This window comes from Octopus sinensis, linkage group LG14 (genome assembly GCF_006345805.1).
Source record: "Octopus sinensis linkage group LG14, ASM634580v1, whole genome shotgun sequence".
In the NCBI taxonomy this organism is placed as follows: domain Eukaryota; kingdom Metazoa; phylum Mollusca; class Cephalopoda; order Octopoda; family Octopodidae; genus Octopus; species Octopus sinensis.
In genome coordinates this window covers 50,539,658-50,559,230 of record NC_043010.1, presented here as the reverse complement: position 1 = coordinate 50,559,230, position 19,573 = coordinate 50,539,658, and the positions used below count along the sequence as shown (strand labels likewise).

Below are 19,573 nucleotides of genomic sequence, written 5' to 3'. Positions count from 1 at the left end.
TATATAACTTATAAATAAGGGCAAACGAAAAAATTTCTAATGCCAAATATGCCGAAAATTGGACATATTGTCCATTACCATATAATTTTTCACAATACGTGCGTATTGTGAAAAATTATATGGTTATGGACAATATGTCCATTTTTCGGCATATTTGGCATTAGAAATTTTTTCGTTTGCCCTTATTTATAAGTTGTTTATAATTTTAACCTTTAAAGGTATTTTTTAATATGCTGGCCATTGATAAAATTTTTTTTCGAAAAGATTTTATTCTACATTAAATATATATATATATATTACGTTAAATTCAACTTCCATTGAAAGTCAACAAAGTTTCCTTTAGAAGCATTGAGATGTACTGAAAGATATATGTATATATATATACATATATATATGTGTGTGTGTATGTATGTATATATGTAAATATATATATATATGTATGTATGTATATATGTAAATATATATATGTATGTATGTATATATATATATATATGTGTGTGTGTGTAACAAAGAAAACAAAATGGAACAAGAATGTAACAGGTGACAACAAAACATCTGGACAGTTAGATGATACAAAAAAGGACTGGGGGGAAAAAAAAAGGAAGGATCATTTGGAGTTTTCTATCTTCAGTCGAGTTCCAGATCTTCTCAGTAGTTTTGGCTGGTTACACTTGAGACTGCTCCAATCTGGCAGGCCCCAAGAAAATCTTAGCTAAGAGCACTAAATTCCTTGGAAGAAAGCAAGTGAATGTATAAGAAAACAAGGTCTAAAAAATGGAGAAATGGTACACAAATACAAACAACAGGTGTCTTTCGACTAAGGATGAATTAAATTAAGCTGGCATGTGTGGAAGTGAAGCCTTATGGCAGGGACATATGAGACGTAAGTCATGGGAAGGAATATAGATGTTGCATGGATGATAGTCGAACCAAGAAAGAAAGGTCAGGTTAAGCAGAATACCGGTCATGTGGAAGGAGAGGAGAGAGAGGTAGGGGCAGAGGAATAGAAGAATTCGAGGTGGGGATAAGAAAGAAAGAAAAAAGAAAAGGGACAGAGTAAAAGAGCAGGGAAAGCGAAGAAATGTGAGTGAGAAAAAAAAAAGTGAAAAGAACAAGGTGTGAAGGAGCTGAAAGAAAGAATAAAGGAGTCGTACAGAATTTATATATATATATTTATATATGGACTTATATATAAGAGACCAAAAGTGTACGTACGCCACTATATGTATATATAAAAAAGAAAACAAAAAATGGAACAAGAATGTAACAGGCGACAACAAAACATCCAGACAGTGGTGGTGGGTTTAAAAGATAACCGTTGTTTTTCATAATCGTTTGAATTCTTGTGTGCAGAACAGAAATTCACAAAACTTTTCTGAAAATTCCCCCCCCCCCTTCCCAACAAATCATGGAGTTGTAAAGAATTGCCATTTCTGCAGCGAAAGTGTGTGAAAGAAATTTAAAGAAAGTAATGAATAAATATTAGTTTGGCGTAACTTCGGTATAGGTACCGGAAGTACCGGATACATTTCAACAAAGTGTTTTTTTCTATATATGGTGGGAGGGGGGTTAGAGTTAGGGGTGGGAGAAAAGGGTTTCTGTTATTTTCAGAAATGTAAACAAAGCCACTTACGGTACCTATACCGAAGGATCGCCATTAGTTTATGTGTTTAATCTGTGAATGACAAAAACAAGTCTTTCTAAATGCAACAATATTATGTTTTAAGCAACAGATTGAGATAAAATTAAAATGTGTTTGTTCCTTGTATGACTCAACTGTTACTGGTCATTATTTTGTAAGGGATACTTTTAACCTATTCACCGCATATTGCCCGCCTCATAACTTTTTTTTTACACAAATGTTATTGTATTTCTTTGCCGAAGCTTAAAATCTCATTTTTATTTTTAATATTTGTTATTTGATTCTTCGATCACTCATAAAGGCTTACAACATGCGCCGTTATATATTTATAAACACACTCATACAGAATGGAAGCAATGTAGAAATTTCTTAAAAGTAGGAAAATTGTTTGTTACTTAACGAATGAACTTTATTTTAACTTAAAAACTCATAAAAAAAACCCATCTTGTTTTGAAATATATGTCTTCATTGATCACACAGTCACACACATCTCATTAATATACTCGAAGTGCGTGTGCGAGAGAAAGAAAGAAAGAAAGAATTACATCAACATAAATATACTTATAGACACTGATGTATACAGAGAACCTCATATTTATCCATCAATAATTCGGTTGTATACCTATTATACCTGGTTATATATATGCACAAATAAATTTTTACATTTAATATATGCAGCTAAAATACGCATACAAATATATTCACGTAATTAAAAAAAAAAAAAACGAACAGAAATTCATTTATAGGCATAAACAAACTATTAAAGGTGTCATGCCTGTAAGATCCTACATCTCAATAAATGAATTTACAGAATATTTGGGAGAGCCAAAAAAAAAATAAATAAATAAAAGGACCGATTAATACAAACTCGAACTGTAACAGGCGTCAATAAAATGTTCACATTTAATCATATTTAATTCAAGCCACAAAATGAATCACAAATAACTTCTTGGAACGTCTCGCAGAGTCCAAAGTTCAATTAAACGGTAAGTAGGAGGAACTTTTGCAGAAAACAAATAGAAAATGGAGTAAAAAAAAGAAAGAAAGAAAGATAGGCAGTTCCTTCAAATATGTTTCTAACTTCTCCCTTTTTCTGCATCTTGTATTTAATAAAAAAAAGTCTCTCTTTATTAGACTAGACTTAGTGGTGAATCCTCCTTTAAGCACTCCATATAACCTCTCATAACTTTTTTTATTTGGGGAATTTTCAGAAAACTTTTGCGATCTTGTGTTCTACACACGGGAATTCATATGCAAAAAAAAAGAAAAAAAAAATTTGTGTGTGATTTAAGGGCGATTTAGCTGTTATTTTTCACACATCTCATGACGATCTGGTATCCTCTTCATCTCTGTCACACTAATTGATGTTTTTCAATATTTTTCTCCCCATAAACTCATTTAATACTGTGTTGCTGGGATTAAGCAAAACATTTGAATTGTCCGTATTGTAAACTAATTTAAATAAAAATAAAAGTCCGAAAAATTAAAAAAACAAAATTTATATATTCGAAAGCCTGAGAAAAATTTTTTTTGGATCTTTTCGGTTTGAACGGCAGTTTTTAACATAATTTCTAGGTAACTAAAAAATTTTAAACTTCGTATACTGGTAGAATGTGTTTATAAAACATCTTTTTCTCTTGGCTTTATTGAGAAAATTCTATAGTTTGTTGTTTTTTTTCTTCAATTTCTGCAATTTCAACCAATCAATGACGTCCATTAAGGTAAAAAAAAAACATTGTGCCGTATGAATATGTCCCTCATTTAAGAAACAGATTGGGTTTATTTACATTTCTGAAGAAAAAAAGATACCCTGCCCCCACCCCTAACCCTAAAACACATTGAAATGCAATAGATCGATACTAGGGTCATAATTATGGGTGACAATTTCATATGACACCGCTAGAAAAAACTGCCGTTCAAACCGAAAAGATCCAATTTTTTCATAGTCGTATGAATTACCGTCTGTAAAACACAAATATGCAAAAATTTTCTGAAAATTCCCAAAAATATTTAAAAAGTTATGACAGGTTATTAGTGGTGTGCTAAAGTGGGATTCCGCCCACTCAGTAATTTTGGTAATAATTATCCTAAAGTTTATTGAACTTCACTGATTTTAATTAAAAAGAAAAACCTTTGTTTTATTAGATATGTAGCGCCCACTTTACTAAGTTTACAGGAGCAGGTGTAACTACAATTTGGTGCCCCCTGACTTTGTTAAAGGTGGCGAGCTGGCAGAAACGTTAAGCACGCCGGGCGAAATGCTTAGCCTTATCTCGTCTGCCGCTACGTTCTGAGTTCAGATTCCGCCGAGGTCGATTTTGCCTTTCATCCTTTCGGGGTAGATAAATTAAGTGCCAGTTACACACTGGGATCGATGTAATCGACTTAATCCCTTTATCTGTCCTGTTTGTCCCCTCTGTGTGTAGCCCCTTGTGGGTAGTAAAGAAATAAGAAACGTTAGCACACCGGGTGAAATGCTTAGCAGTATTTCGTCTGTCATTACATTCTGAGTTCAAATTCCGCCGAGGTCGACTTTGCTTTTCATTCCTTTTGGGATCGATAAATTAAGTACCAGTTCTGTACTGGAGTCGATGTAATCGACTGGCCCCCTTCCCCCCAAATTTCGGGCCTTGTGCCTTGATTCTGCATAACTTTCTGACAATAAAAAAAGGCGTGTTTTCCCAATGAAATTTAAGTTAACGTTTCAAATATATAAATCTTTCTATTATTAGAAATGAAAAATGCTCAAGTTATCGAAATTGATACAAAGTTGTGGTGGGGTAAGTTTGAGGTTGAACAATCCGAAATTCCCCAACAAAAAAAAAAAAAAGACAACCGAAAAATTCTCAATTGTATTTACTCATTACAAATGTACACATCAAAAACATATTTTGGCAAAATGTCATTTCAAAAATATGCATTTTTTCAGAATGCTATTACGAAACAAAGTCAAAGTGAAAGGTATATATAAATTTGTATATATGTATATGTTTGTATATGTATATATATAAATATGTTATTATATATATATATATATATATATAATATATATATATATATATACACATATGTATATAAATAATAATATATATGTGTGTGTGTGTATATATATATATAGTGATGTTGGGGACAAACTGACACAAAATAACAAATACATACATGCATATATATATATATATATGATGGGCTTCTTTCTGTTTCTATCTACCAAATCCACTCACACAGTTTTGGTCAGCCCGGGGCTATAGCAGAAGACACTTGCCCAAGGTGCCATGCAGTGGAACTGAACCCAGAACCATGTGATTAGGAAACAAGCTTCTTAACACACAGCCACTCCTGCACATCACACACATGTATATTAATGTTTGTTTTTATGTTTAGTTAAAATATAAACAATTTTACATTAATCAATTACGGGTTACTTTATACTTTTGTAGAGTACAAATTTATTATTCTTATACAAGCCATCATCCTGCTTTAGTTGAAAAACAACTTAGCTGGTTGAAACTTCAAAGTCACTGTCAACAACATTCTTGTATAAGAGTAATATATATACATACATACATACCGTGCTAGTAGGGTATTAAGAACACCATCCGAGCGTGATTGTTGCCAGAGTGGCTATCTGGCCTCCGTGCTGGTGGCATGTAAAAAACACCATTCGAGCGTGATCGTTACCAGATCGCCTTACTGGCACCCGCGCCGGTGGCATGTGTAAAAGATTCGAGTGAGGTCGTTGCCAGTGCCGCCTGACTGGCCCTGTGCCGGTGGCACGTAAAAGCACCCACTACACTCTCAGAGTGGTTGGCGTTAGGAAGGGAGGGCATCCAGCTGTAGAAACTCTGCCAGATCAAGATTGAAGCCTGGTGCAGCCATCTGGTTCGCCAGCCCTCAGTCATACGTCCAATCCATGCTAGCATGGAAAACGGACGTTAAACGATGATGATGATGATACATACATATATACATAAACTTTTAAAATCACACACACACATACACAAATATACTAGTGAATAACATGTAATCTTTATCTTTCCAGTTCCAAAACAATGGCTTTTTTAGGGAAATAATTTGGATGCCTTACTTACCAACCTGACCAGTTACCAGTTAATTAAAGTTTAATCTAATGCTGCTTTGTTGCCATGGAAATGGAGCTCCTCACTGATAATAATGTCACACTGCTTCCTTCATGCAGTGATGTGTCTGATGATGACTTTACTCAAACCAATTCTGAATCCCAAGACTTGTTCCCTTGTGAGATATGTGGTAAAATATACCTGACTGAGAATAAAATCAGAAAGCATAGTGTAACTCATACGAGACTTAACTGCTACCTGTGTAACATTTGCCATTACAGATTCTCTGATATTAACCACTTGAAACAACACTTAAAAGTCCATGACGAATTCAAAGAATTATGCTGTGAAATTTGTGGACATGAGTTTAGTAACAGTCGTAAACTGAATTTACACAGAAAGATACACGTAGGTGGGAGACCATTTGATTGTGTGTTTTGTGGCCAAACCTTTTCTGATGCTAACAACTTGAAACGCCATGCTAAAGCCCATACTGGAGGAAAACCATACAGTTGTGATGTCTGTGGACACTGTTTTGACACGAAGGGCAAATTACAAATCCATCATAGAAAGCACACAGGGGAAAAGCCATTCAGCTGTGAAATATGTGATAAAGATTTTGCAACTAAGGGTCACTTGTCAAAACATCGAAGAATACACACAGGTATAAAATGTTTCCATTGTAAAAGTTGTGGCAAAGATTTTCTGAAAAACGAAGATTTGAAAATTCATGTCAGGACCCATACAGGGGAAAGACCCTTTTATTGCAAAATCTGCTGGAAAGGTTTTATTACCAACAGCCAGTTAAACAGGCACTTAAAGATTCACACCACAGAGAGACCATTCCATTGTGACGTATGTGGTAGAAACTTCATACGTAATGATAACCTAAGGAGACATATTAAGACTCACACGGGGGAGAAATCGTTTTACTGTGAGATGTGTGGTAAAGGGTTTCGTGACAGTGCTCACTTGAAAAGACATTATCGCATACACATAGATGACAAACATTTTTGTTGTGACATTTGCGGGAAAACGTTCATGACAAACAGCAGGCTGAGAACTCATTTAAAAACACATGAGGCTGACTTCCCACATGTCACATTCAGTGAGAGTGTGTCATTTTCTTTGACTGAATCGAACTAATATTCACCTCTTCATTAAATCCTCATTGGACTACTACTACACTGTAAATTTTCGTATGATGCACCCGTTATATGTACACATGCACTTTATGTAACACATTAGCAAAAGCACATCCTGGAGGAAAACCATACAGTTGTGATGTCTGTGGACATTTGACACGAAGGGCAAATTACAAATCCATCACAGCAAGCACACTGGGGAAAAGCCATTCAGCTGTGAAGGCGGCGAGCTGGCAGAAACGTTAGCACGCTGGGTGAAATGCGTAGCCGTATTTCGTCTGTCGTTACGTTCTCAGTTCAAATTCCACCGAGGTCGACTTTGCCTTTCATCCTTTCGGGGTCAATAAATAAAGTACCAGTTTCCCACTGGGGTTGATGTAATCGACTTAATCCCTTTGTCTGTTCTTGTTTGTCCCCTCTATGTTTAGCCCCCTTGTGGACAGTAAAGAAATACATTAGCAAAAGAAGGCTGTCCTTCTAATAACAAGTAAGCTTTTACTCATCAACACTGTACACCATTTAACCACTGTAAAGCTGTGTATTCTCTTTGCCCCTTTTACCACTACTGGATTGGTCCACCCTTCACTAGATTTGCTGAAACACCACTAATGTCTCTGTGTCTAGTGTTAGGAAGGGCATCCAGCTATAGAAAACATGCCAGAGTTGACACTGGAGCTCAGCACAGCCTTGAGACTTACCACTTTCTGTCAAACCATCCAACCCATGCCAGCATGAAAAAAAAACGAACATTAAACGATGATAATGATGATGAGCACCAATGTACCTGTTTCTCTTCCTTCTACCTCCCCACATCCTGTTACACTCCTCTTCAGACCCTGTACTAAACAGTCTTTTTCCCCAGTTCTTTCTTACCCTGCCTTTTGTTTTTTACAAATGGCTTAAACAGAAAAGGAAGGGCAGTGCTCCTGGTCCTTTTAAAATCTTCCTCTAAGACAGGTGTGAAGAAGTGAGGAAGCTAATTTCAAACCAAAGACACCACTCAAATGCCTGCAACAGAGTGGATTGCACTAAAGACAGTTCAAGCACCAAGTGAATGGTATTAAATAATTGATTGACCGACTCCTTATCAACTTTTGTTTTCCATTCTTTTCTATTGTTATTATAATGGCCTCCATTCCTCAGAGCTCATATCTCTACAACTCAAGTACTCCCTGACACATTCATCTTTTCACCTATCAATCACTTTTTGTGCATACAACACTCTTAGTTTTGCACTAACCACTATGTCCAGTCCTTCTTCCCCATGACATCAGCCTTCTGGAATCTTTTCCCTGCTCATGTCTTTCTTGCAGGTATTGATCTGCAATGGTTTTAAAGGAAATATTATTATTGTCAAGCTCACCAGTTTTAAAGGGCCTGCAAGAGACAGGCATTTCTCCTTTCTCCAGACTCAACAAGCAAAAACGAAAACCAATCTATGAGAGTTCAAACTGAATGTTATCTACTTCATCTTCGTCTAGTTATCAGGACCCTTCCTTCAATGTGGAAAGTGCTTAGATCAGTGGTTCTTAATAAGGGTCTATTGGGAGTCTATATAAAATTTTGTTGTTAAAATTTATCTGCAAATAATTAGTTGTACTTCTAGATGTGGCTGTGTGGTAAGAAGCTTGCTTCCCAACTACATGGTTCCAGGTTCAGACCCACTGCATGGCACCTTGGGAAAGTGTCTTCTACTGTAGCTTGGGGTCGACCAAAGCCTTGTGAGTGGATTTAGTAGACAGAAACTGAAAGAATCCTGTCGTATATGTGTGTATATATATATATATATATTTATATAATTAAAAGGGTGGCTTATTAGCAATTAGAACCTAAAGGCAAAATTAATAGGTCACAAAAGTGACGGAGGGTGTTGGTCAGCACTGATTATGCCAGAATAAGAGTTAAATTAACTCTAAAGCTACAAAACACTGTATGGAGGGAGATTATTTTGGTGTTGACACCTTAATTCTCATCAGCGGCTTTTAACACCTTAATTAGTTATTTACACTTACATTGTTTAGAAAATCAGCTTACAATTTAAACGGTTTTTCTTATATGATTGGCTGATGAGAATTAAGGTGTCAACAACAAGATTCAAAATTGCGATATGGCTTCATATGCTAGGGACTTAACTCCATTTGTCAGTCATTAAATCAGTGTGCTTTGTGGCTTTAGAGTTAATTTAACTCTTATTTTAGCATAATCGGTGCTGACCAGCCCCCTCTGTCACTTTTGTGACTGCTATTACTTATATCTGTGTGTGTGTCTTTGTGTCTGTATTAGTTCTCCCATCACTGCTTGACAACTAGTGTTGGCGTGTTTATGTCCCTGTAACTTAGCAGATCAGGAAAAGAGATAGATAGAATAAGTACTAGACTCAAAAAAAAAATGTCCTAGAGTTGATATATTTCACAGAAACCCTTGAAGGTGGTGTTCCAGCATGGCCACAGTCAAATGACTGAAACAAGTGAAAGAATAGAAGAATACATAAAATATTTTGACAATTTTTTAAATGCAATTCTTAATGATATTTAAACCGGCCCTATCCAGACCAAATATTCAACCTGGCCATATCCAGACTTTCACACTTTTCTGACAGTGTTATTCTAAAAATAAGTAACCACATCTTAAAAATCTCTAAGCTACTCTCTTTTACTTGTTTCAGTTTCAGTCATTTGACTGTGGCCATGCTGGAGCACCACCTTTAGGCGAGCAAATCGACCCCAGGACTTATTCTTTATAAGCCTAGTACTATTCTATCAGTCTCTTTTGCTGAACCGCTAAGTTATGGGGACGTAAACACACCAGCATTAGTTGTCAAGCAATGTTGGGGGGGGGGGACAAACACAGACACACATATATGTATATATATACGCAACTCCCCTCCCCCCAAAACATTCGAGCCAGGTCGTTGCCAGTGCCACTGGACTGGCTCCTGTGCAGGTGGCACATAAAAAGCATCATTTGAGCGTGGTCGTTGCCAGTACCACCAATCTGGCCCTCGTGCCGGTGGCACGTAAAAGCACCCACTACATTCTCGGAGTGGTTGGCGTTAGGAAGGGCATCCAGCTGTAGAAACTCTGCTAGATCAGATTGGAGTCTGGTTCACCAGACCTCAGTCAAATCGTCCAACCCATGCTAGCATGGAAAGCGAACGTTAAACGATGATGATGATACGTAGATATATACACGTATATATGTTGGGCTTCTTTCAGTTTCCGTCTACCAAATCTACTCACAAGGCTTTGGTCAGCCTGAGGCTATAGTAGAAGACACTTGCCCAAGGTGCCACGCAATGGGACTGAACCCGGAACCATGTGGTTCGTAAGCAAGCTACTTACCATAAAGCCACTCCTGCGCTATGAGAGAATGCAGGATTAATTCAAAACAAGGTGAATAATCTGAATGCTAAAAGGTTAATTATAAAAATATAATAAAACTTTTTTAAACATCAAATGGCTATGAGGGTCCTGTAGAGTTAGATAGGGATCAGAAGGGTCCAAAAGTAAAAAAAAAAAGGTCTAGACTGTGATTCCTTGCTCTGCTATTCAGATTCATTAATGATAAAAGAAAATTATATCAAAAGTGATGTAGGCACAAACATAGGTTTATGGATAGAAATTACTATGAAACTACATAGCCTTTTGTTCTGCCTCACAGTGTGGTACCACGGGCAAGTGTCTTCTACTGTAGCCTGACCAGTGCCTTATGAATGAAATTGGTTAACAAGAACTATATGGAGGCCTGGCCACTGTGACCTTTCTGTCACATCTTCACCATCTCTCTCTCTCTCTCTTCTCTCTTCCCCCTCTCTCCATCTAAGGTGGGCATGTCTTTCTTCTAATGCCAAACCCCTCAATACTACACATGGAGTTGCGTGGCTTAGTGGTTAGGGTACTGGATTCTTGATTGTAATATTGTGGTTTCGATTCCTTGACTGAGCAACACATTGTGTTCTGGAGCAAAACACTTCATTTCACATTGCACCATTCCACTCAGCTGGCAAAAATGAGTTATCCGGCAACAGACTGACATTGTTTCTAGGTGGGGAATATATACGCCATGAAACTTGGAAACCAGCCCTTATGAGTTAGTATGACTCATAAAGGTAACTCTCTCTACTCTAACCACTATTATTCACCAGACCCTGATCAGCCAAAGGCTATAGAAATCAACATTTGCCAGAAATGCTGTGTAATGAAACCTGAAACTACATACAGCTGTGCTTATCTGTATAACAGTTAAAATAGGAAGCAGTTGTAAGAATTCAAGTGTTTTAGGTGCGCAAACAATAGGAAAAGGTAGGAAATGTTTGCATTAGATAATGTAGCCCTAGATAACTTTAAAATAATTGCATGGTCATAACTGTAATGCGTTTGTTCATAAGTGTGTTACAACGTAAAAAAAAAAAATATTCGAGCGAGGTCATTGCCAGTGCTGCTAGACTGGCTCCTGTACAGGTGACACGTAAAAAACACCATTTGAGCATGGCCATTGCCAGTACTGTCTGACTGGCCCTCGTGCTGGTGGCACGTAAAAGCACCCACTACACCCTCGGAGTGGTTGGCGTTAGGAAGGGCATCCAGCTGTAGAAACTCTGCCAGATCAGATTGGAGCCTGGTGCAGCCATCTGGTTCGCCAGTCCTCAGTCAAATCGTCCAACCCATGCCAGCATGGAAAGCGGACGTTAAACGATGACGATGGTGATGATGATGAACGAATGTATGTTCTCTCTAAGTGGTGTGCTGGTGCATGCACATAAATGTTTTGCAACTGGTGCACAAAGGCAAAAATGTGTATGTACAAGATTTACAAGATGAATTTTTTTTTTTTTGAAGAATTAATGTTCAAATTTCATAATAGAATCTTCTTTTACTTGTTTCAATCATTTGACTGTGGCCAAGATGGGGCACCGCCTTGAAGGGTTTTAGTTGAACGAACAACCTCAGGGCTTATTTTTGGTTTTAGTTTTAGTACTTATTCTATCTGTGTCTTTTGCTAAACTGCTAAGTTACAGGGACATAAATACACCAACACCAGTTGTCAAGCAGTGGTCGGGGACAAACATAGACACACACACACACACACACACATATGATGGGCTTCTTTCAGTTTCTATCTACCAAATCCACCCACAAGGCTTTGGTTGGTCCAAGGCTATTACAGAAGACACTTGCCCATGGTGTCATGCAGTGGGACTGATCTCAGAACCATGTGGTTGGGAAGCAAGCTTCTTACCAAACAGTCACGCCTGCACCTTAATGATATACAATTGAATATGGTATGCATTTGCTCAGGTGATTAATACAGCATTTGAGCAATGGTTACTCACCCCAATGTGTTCATTTTTTTTTTGCAAAGAAAGATAAAATTAAGCACACAAGAAATTTCAGCAAATATTTAAAAAAAGAAATGGATTAAGATCCTTCTTGAGTCAAAGGGCCAGTTTCCCAGTTGCTGTCATCATCATTCATCATTGTTCGACCGTGGTCAAGACAATGGAATTTGCCATGCTATGCCAGACTTCACGGTCCATCATAGCATTACGGAGGTCCTGTTGCTGGATGCCTGTATCCCTGGAGATTACATCAGGGTAGGAGAGTGTGCGCCCTCTGGCATTGCGAGTAGATGGCTTCCAGAGGAGAAGAATAGAAATTACCTCTTTTTCAGCTCTACAACAATGTCCAGCAAACTGGACTCTCCTACTTTTCACAAGAGATGCCACAGGTGGTAGTTTCCCATATATTTGCATTTTGGTTGGATGGCGCTTCCACAAGAGATTTTGAGCTCTCATAAGGAGGCGAGTGTAGGTTCCATCCAACCGCCTCTCAAGCTTCTTTGATAACGTCCAGGTTTCTGAGCCATATAGTAGAATTGGTTCGACTGTGGCTTTGAAGATTTCAAGTCTGAAGTCTCTACTTAGATTTGATGACCAGATCTTATGCATGTCAGTTGCTGCAGCATTTATATTCCCCACCTGGACAGGACACTGGTCGGTCACAGGATTACCCATTTTTGTTAGCTGAGTGGACTGGAGCAATGTGAAATGAAATGTTTTATTCAAAAAATACATTGCCACCACCACCACCACCATTATTGTTTTAGTGTCCATTTTCCCATGCTGACTTTGTGTAGATGGAATTTGCAGTGGCAGATTTTCTACGGCCTGATGTTCTTTGCTGTCACAATCCCCTTCACCACTTTCAAGTAAGATAATAAATATTTCTCCATGGTCACACAACATACCCTTTTGGAAGAATTGGGATCGAAAGACACCATCTGTATGACAGCGATACTTGTTTACAAATATCAACTTAAAAAGCAGCTTTTGCCAGCCTCGTCTGGCACCTGTGCCGGTGGCACGTAAAAAGCACCCACTACACTCTCGGAGTGGTTGGCGTTAGGAAGGGCATCCAACTGTAGAAACATTGCCAGATCAGACTGGGCCTGGTGCAGCCTTCTGGCTTCCCAGACCCCAGTTGAACCGTCCAACCCATGCTAGCATGGAAAGCGGACGCTAAACGAAGATGATGATGATGATGATGTTCACACATGGAGAAACACCCACCACTAAATATATATATATATATACACACACACATAAATATATGCAATATTTTGTAATGAGATAAAAAAACCAAGGCTGTGTAGACATTAGAATTTACAGATAGAAGGTCTTACAGCTGTTCCCAGGATATTTATTATATCCCTTTATTGGAGATGGTGTGAGAGGATGGTTAAGTAATAGTTAATTTATATAAGATACAAAATAGAGAGTGAGGTGGAGGAAAGAAAATAGATAGCCTTGGTTTTTTTTATCTCATTACGAAAATAATTTTTTATATACACACTGATATATGACCAATGTTGAACCTCTTATTCACAAAATCACCAAACCTGGAACTTAACTATGGTCTATTTATAACACTTATTCAGCATTACCTGACACCTTTGGGTCTCAGTGACACCATTACCTCTCATAACCTGTCTCTCTCTCTCTCTCTCTCTATATATATATATATATATATATATACATATATACATATATATATATATAATATATATATATATATATACATAATGCAATCATTATATCAATTTAAATGCAGAGCAATCCTCAGCTGCATAAATACATAGAATTAAATTAAAACAGATGGACACATTAGTATAATTTTACCTAAAACCTCCAAGAAGGTAAGGAGAAGCTGAAGTGAAAACAGCATGTTCTTTGTCTATTTCCCTGCCTTCTTGGAGGTTTTCGGTAAAATTATACTAATGTGTCCATCCATTTTAATTTAATTTAATTCTATGTATTTATGCAGCTAAAGATTGCTCTGCATTTAAAATGATGTAATGATTGCATAGTTCAATTAAATGGAGTCGCTTGAAACAATTGTACTGCATTACCTCTGGATATCCTGTTGCTTATTTTGATTTTAATCACCTTAGTTTGAAGCTGTATGGATAATCTCCATGATCACCGTGATCAGCCAGGCTATCAGATGTTGCTACATATTGCTGGTCACAATGCGCTTCGCATTGTTTTAGCCTTCAAATGATGCTACCTCACTGGCTAAGTGAGCAGGCCAACAAAAGAAAGAGTGAGAGAAAGTGGTGGCGTAAGAGTACAAGGGTGGTCGCTACCATCCCCTGCCGGAGCCTCGTGGAGCTTTAGGTGTTTTCGCTGAATAAATACTCACAACACTCGGTCTAGGAATCGAAACTGTGATCCTATGATCACGAGTCCGCTGCTCTAACCACTGGGCCATTGCGCCTCTGTATGAATAACACCATACTAAATTCTGATGCCTCAACTCAAGTATCTAATTCATCTGAATCTAAATTTTTGCTATATACATACCCATGTTTATATACATATATAGATATTTACATATATATCTATCACCATCACCACCATCATCATCTTTTGACTTTGGCATGGTGGTGATGGTTCCACGAGAGCCAGCCAGGCAGAAGTCTGCACCAGATTTCTGTGACTTATGGCAAAAATGTTTACAGCTGGATGCCCTTTCTAATACCAACCACCTAGCAGAGTGGACATAGTGCTTTTTACATGGCACAAACACAGGTGAGGTCAGTTTTGATAAAGTATTTACAGTCAGGTCCCTTCCAAACACCATTCATTTTACTGTATGGACTGAATGCTTTTTTTAAGTGGCACCTGCACTGACAGAGTCACCAAGTAACTTTCAAGACAAAAATGTTTTGAGGGTGGGGGGCATCAGAGGAGGTGATCTTGTTAGATGATGAAATGTGAGACAGAGAAGCAAAAACAGATGTCTCACACGAGAGGAGGTACAAAGTTACCCAGCTGGAAAGAGAGAGTGAGGATAGAAACAGGTGTACTGCCACAAAGGAGATACATCACACACACATATATACATATATATATATATACACACATTCATATATACAAACATACATATAGGCGTAGGGGTGGCTGTGTGGTAAGAAGCTTGTTTACCAACCACAAGGTTCCGGGTTCAGTCCCACTGCATGGCACCTTGGTCAAGTGTCTTCTACTATAGCCTTGGGTCAACCAAAGCCTTGTAAGTGGATTTGGTAGACAGAAACTGAATGAAGCCCGTTGTACATATATATATATATATATATATATATATATATATATATATATATGTATATATTTATATATAAGGATAATATCGATATTTAAATATCGATCTTATCAAGTGGCCAGCATGGGAATAAATACCATACAAAGGTAAAAATAATTTAAAACTATAAATTAGCGTATCTGAGAGATACCACCATGCTGAAATAGCAGTCAAAACCCTGACCCTAAAACCACCTTAAATGTTCATATCGCGCCAGGAGAAAAGACAGAGAGACAAAATAAACTAATCTTTTTTGCTAGTCCCAGATCCAAAATGTTTTGGGTTGCGTATGGGAATGCAAGAACCATATCAACCTTGGTAGGGGATTTGGGATGGTGGATGTATTATTTAAGGCACCAGAGGATGTAAGACAATGCTCCCTGACACCACTCAGGAGAAAAGAGCTTACCCTGCTGCCAACATATTGTGGCCAAAGAGTAGTAAAAATTAAAGTATCCCGGGTGCCGTCCACAATAGTTATTTCATGGCTGGTGGCAGTTGTCCTCATGGATGTTGAGAAGACAACCCAAATCCTCGAAGTTAAAAAATAAAGACTGAAAACCGATCGGGGTCCGGGATGGAATTTCTTCACCCAAACAACCCAGGAAACTGTGACGTCATTCCAGACATAATAGACGATGTGGACGGCACCCATCTCTCTGAGACCGTAGAGGGCTGTAGGCCAAAGTACAACACATGTGGTGCAAAAATGTACCTGAAGGCTTTCTGCCCTCAGTAAACCATGAAACACATGTGGCCTCCTCTCTCCTGCTTACGCCACAACCCACACTGGTACCATCAGCGGTTACAATACCACCAAGCCTTCTACCAACAACAGTAGCTGAACCTTCACGCCACCATCTACCACGCTACAAACAGCTCAAACATACGTAACAAGCCCCATAAATAGAGGAGTGCTCCTCTCCGACTTGGCACGCATGGACATGGAATGTAGCAATGGTGGTGGTAGCGGTGGTGGTGGTGGGGGTGGTGGGGGTAGTGGAAAATTGTAAATAATAAAGGAAAAAAAGAAAGAAGTTGACAATTCACCCACAAAAGAAACTATTCAAAAAGACGCATCATAAGCATAACACATACACTAATCTTCACAGTACCAGCCTAATCCACTACCACCACCGCCGCCGCCGTTGCCACCACCATCACCACCAAGCTCACCTTACCTCCACAACCATTACAACATTTAATATCCCAAACACATTCAAACCTTTGTCTGCAACAACAAAGACAAATTTCACACCCTACACAGCTATAAACATTCACAGCAAAAGCTTACTCCACCACATACATTATAACACCAGCATATCGAAAACAAATTGCATAACACAAAAAAAAGATCACATCACTCGCAAACATAAAAATAATACACATAAACCAAATCACATACACAAGTCTAACAAAGAAATTCCCCCAGGGCAACAGGAGACTACCGAGGGACTCTATCAAATAGAATGTATAAAGATGATCTCGTGAAAGAACCCACAACTGGACACAAGGATGGGGCAACCACCCTTCCTCCAAAAGCATAATGTAAGTGGTCTTTTCCACTTCCCCCAACTCTTTAGTCAACATAGCCTCACTCAGAATATGCAGTATACATAGCCTCACTCAGAATATACAGCCTCACTCAGAATATGCAGTATACTGGGGTCGTTCTGGAAGCAGGTTCACCCACTCAACGACTTCAGGGCACTGAACATAGATGTGGCGGCCATCAGCGAAACTAGAATTTCAGAGGCACGACTCTTCGCACCCATTTTTGGTAACTACGAGGTGTACGCATCTCCAAGCCATGTATCCCACATGGCTTGGAGATGTGTACACCTCGTACACAGATGTGGGATACGGAGGTGGTGCTGCTGTGTTGTTTTGGAAAAGCTTGGATCTCGTGATATGGGTTATCTTCCTGGACCCAGAAGGTAAGTTGGCAGTGCCGGTTGTGACCAGCAGCAAAGACTACGCTTTCAGGCTAGTGGCTGTCTATGCTCCAACAGGGGCAGGACGCCCTGATTTCTTCAGGTGCCTCAAGACCTTTCAAGGAACGTCTCACTCTTTAGTGTTAATGGGAGACTGGAACGGTATCTTAAAACGCACGCCGGGACTGTAGGTTTAGCAGATAGAGGAGGAGGGTGTAAAAACTTTGCAAACCTGCTCATGCATTTCCAATTGTCTGACAGGTACCGACTAGATTTCCTGTGTGTGCCAGTGTGGACATGGACGAACTGCATCGGGTCATTTAGGTCGTATCTGGATATAGTGTTCTGTAGGTCAGTAGATAAGTATAGTATAAGTTGTCCATTTTTAAAAATCGTCGGTTACACAAACCACAAATTCATGAGCTGTACGGTTGACTTATATATGCTTCATAGACAGGGTCCTGGTTATGAAGAACTCAATATACTTCTAGCCATCGCTCATCGTCTCTTTTTAACCAAATCCAGTGGCTAGCCTTCTCCACTGTAGATTGGATACCGGTCATGGTGGTATTGACTTTACGATGAGTTAGGCCTAGCGATAACAACAGCCGTCTCACGTTGTGTCCAACAAACCCTCTACATCCGACTTCGATAGGAAAAGTTCCGCCTCCTGTTTGGTCCATACTTTCCTTTCTCTAGTCGGATATTCTCTTTTATTCCAAATAAATCTTGCAAATAAAGCACCATTTCTATATAATACTCCTCTAACTCAGGAATTATAAAATATATATATGCCTACTAAATCAGTTTTGTGCAGAGTTGCTGATCTCCATTGTGGTATCAAAATTTTTTGGTCTGCCTTTTCTAGATCAGTATTTATCCTCGAATTCTGTTATAGTCTTCCCAGATGTTAAACTATGTACACAGTTTAGATAAATAAGAGTTCTTCATTGCGAAGATGAGTGACTTATTAGTAAAACAGGGTTAATCGAAGAATAGTAACCTGATATATCAATTGAGGAGTGGCAACCCGATATATAAATTTGGATTAACTTAGTAAGTTTCTTTTTCTTAATTGCTTTAAGTGTTTACTCTCTTTCTCTTTTACTCTTTTACTTGTTTCAGTCATTTGACTGCGGCCATGTTGGAGCACCGCCTTTAGTTGAGCAAATCGACCCCAGGACTTATTCTTTATAAGCCTGGTACTTATTCTATCGGTCGCTTTTGCCGAACCGCTAAGGTACGGGGACGTAAACACACCAGCATCAGTTGTCAAGCGATGTTGGGGGGACAAACACAAACACAAACACACACACACACACACACACACACACACACATATATACGACGGGCTTCTTTCAGTTTCCGTCTACCAAATCTACTCACAAGGCTTTGGTCGGCCCGAGGCTATAGTAGAAGACACTTGCCCAAGGTGCCACGCAGTGGGACTGAACTCGGAGCCATGCGGTTGGTAAGCAAGCTGCTTACCACACAGCCATTCCTATGCCTATATTTTCAGACTTAGTTTGCCCACAAATTTAATTTAGAATGGTTGTATACTGTCAATCTAACACGAACGTGACAGTAGGGGGTACACCACCGCTGTTTAGCCCTAGCCTCCTGATGGCTTTGACACATTTTTCCTGTGTCCGTATATAAGGGCACAGGAAAAATGTGTCAAAGCCATCGGGAGGCGTCGATGCTTCCTAGGGCTAAACAGCGGTGGTGTACCCCCTACTGTCACGTTCGTGTTAGATTGACAGTATACAACCATTCTATCGCTCCACCACCGTACATGTCTCTACGAGAGATTTAGAAATTTAGTATTTCAAATTTAATTTAATTTTTCTTCTATGTGGAGGTATTACCTATCAATAACTAATTCATTTGTTTTACCTATGTCTGATTGTGAATGAATATTAATCAAACTATAGAATTAGTTGTGAAGTTAAGCTTGTGAGCCTTCAAATATATTTGTGGTACTCTGAGTTTATACGGCTCAGTCCTGTCTTCTGCTTATTGTCAGTCTATCCACTATATCTTTTCTCTCACCCTATTAATATTTTTAAAAAATAGCCTTAGAGATAATTTTATAATACTTCAAAAGACCCTTCCTAACAAGATATTTAAAAAAATTGAA

At 38.5% G+C, this 19,573-nt stretch overlaps 1 protein-coding gene across 2 annotated transcripts; it reads left to right on the top strand.

Annotated features, from left to right (window-relative positions):
* The first annotated feature begins 1,633 nt into the window (after window positions 1-1,633).
* Window positions 1,634-7,950, top strand: LOC115219129 (zinc finger protein 239-like). Of its 2 annotated transcripts, XR_005001919.1 has the most exons (3): window positions 1,634-2,628; window positions 5,682-6,961; window positions 7,318-7,950. XR_005001919.1 is itself a non-coding variant. In XM_029789215.2 (2 exons), exon 2 carries the CDS (start codon window positions 5,785-5,787, stop codon window positions 6,862-6,864), a length of 1,080 nt encoding a protein of 359 aa, XP_029645075.1. In that variant the 5' UTR covers window positions 1,634-2,628; window positions 5,682-5,784; the 3' UTR covers window positions 6,865-7,206. The 2 variants fall into 2 exon arrangements, 1 of the variants encoding a protein (XP_029645075.1); XM_029789215.2 differs by lacking the exon at window positions 7,318-7,950 and having other exon boundaries at window positions 5,682-7,206.
* The last annotated feature ends 11,623 nt before the right edge of the window (window positions 7,951-19,573 follow it).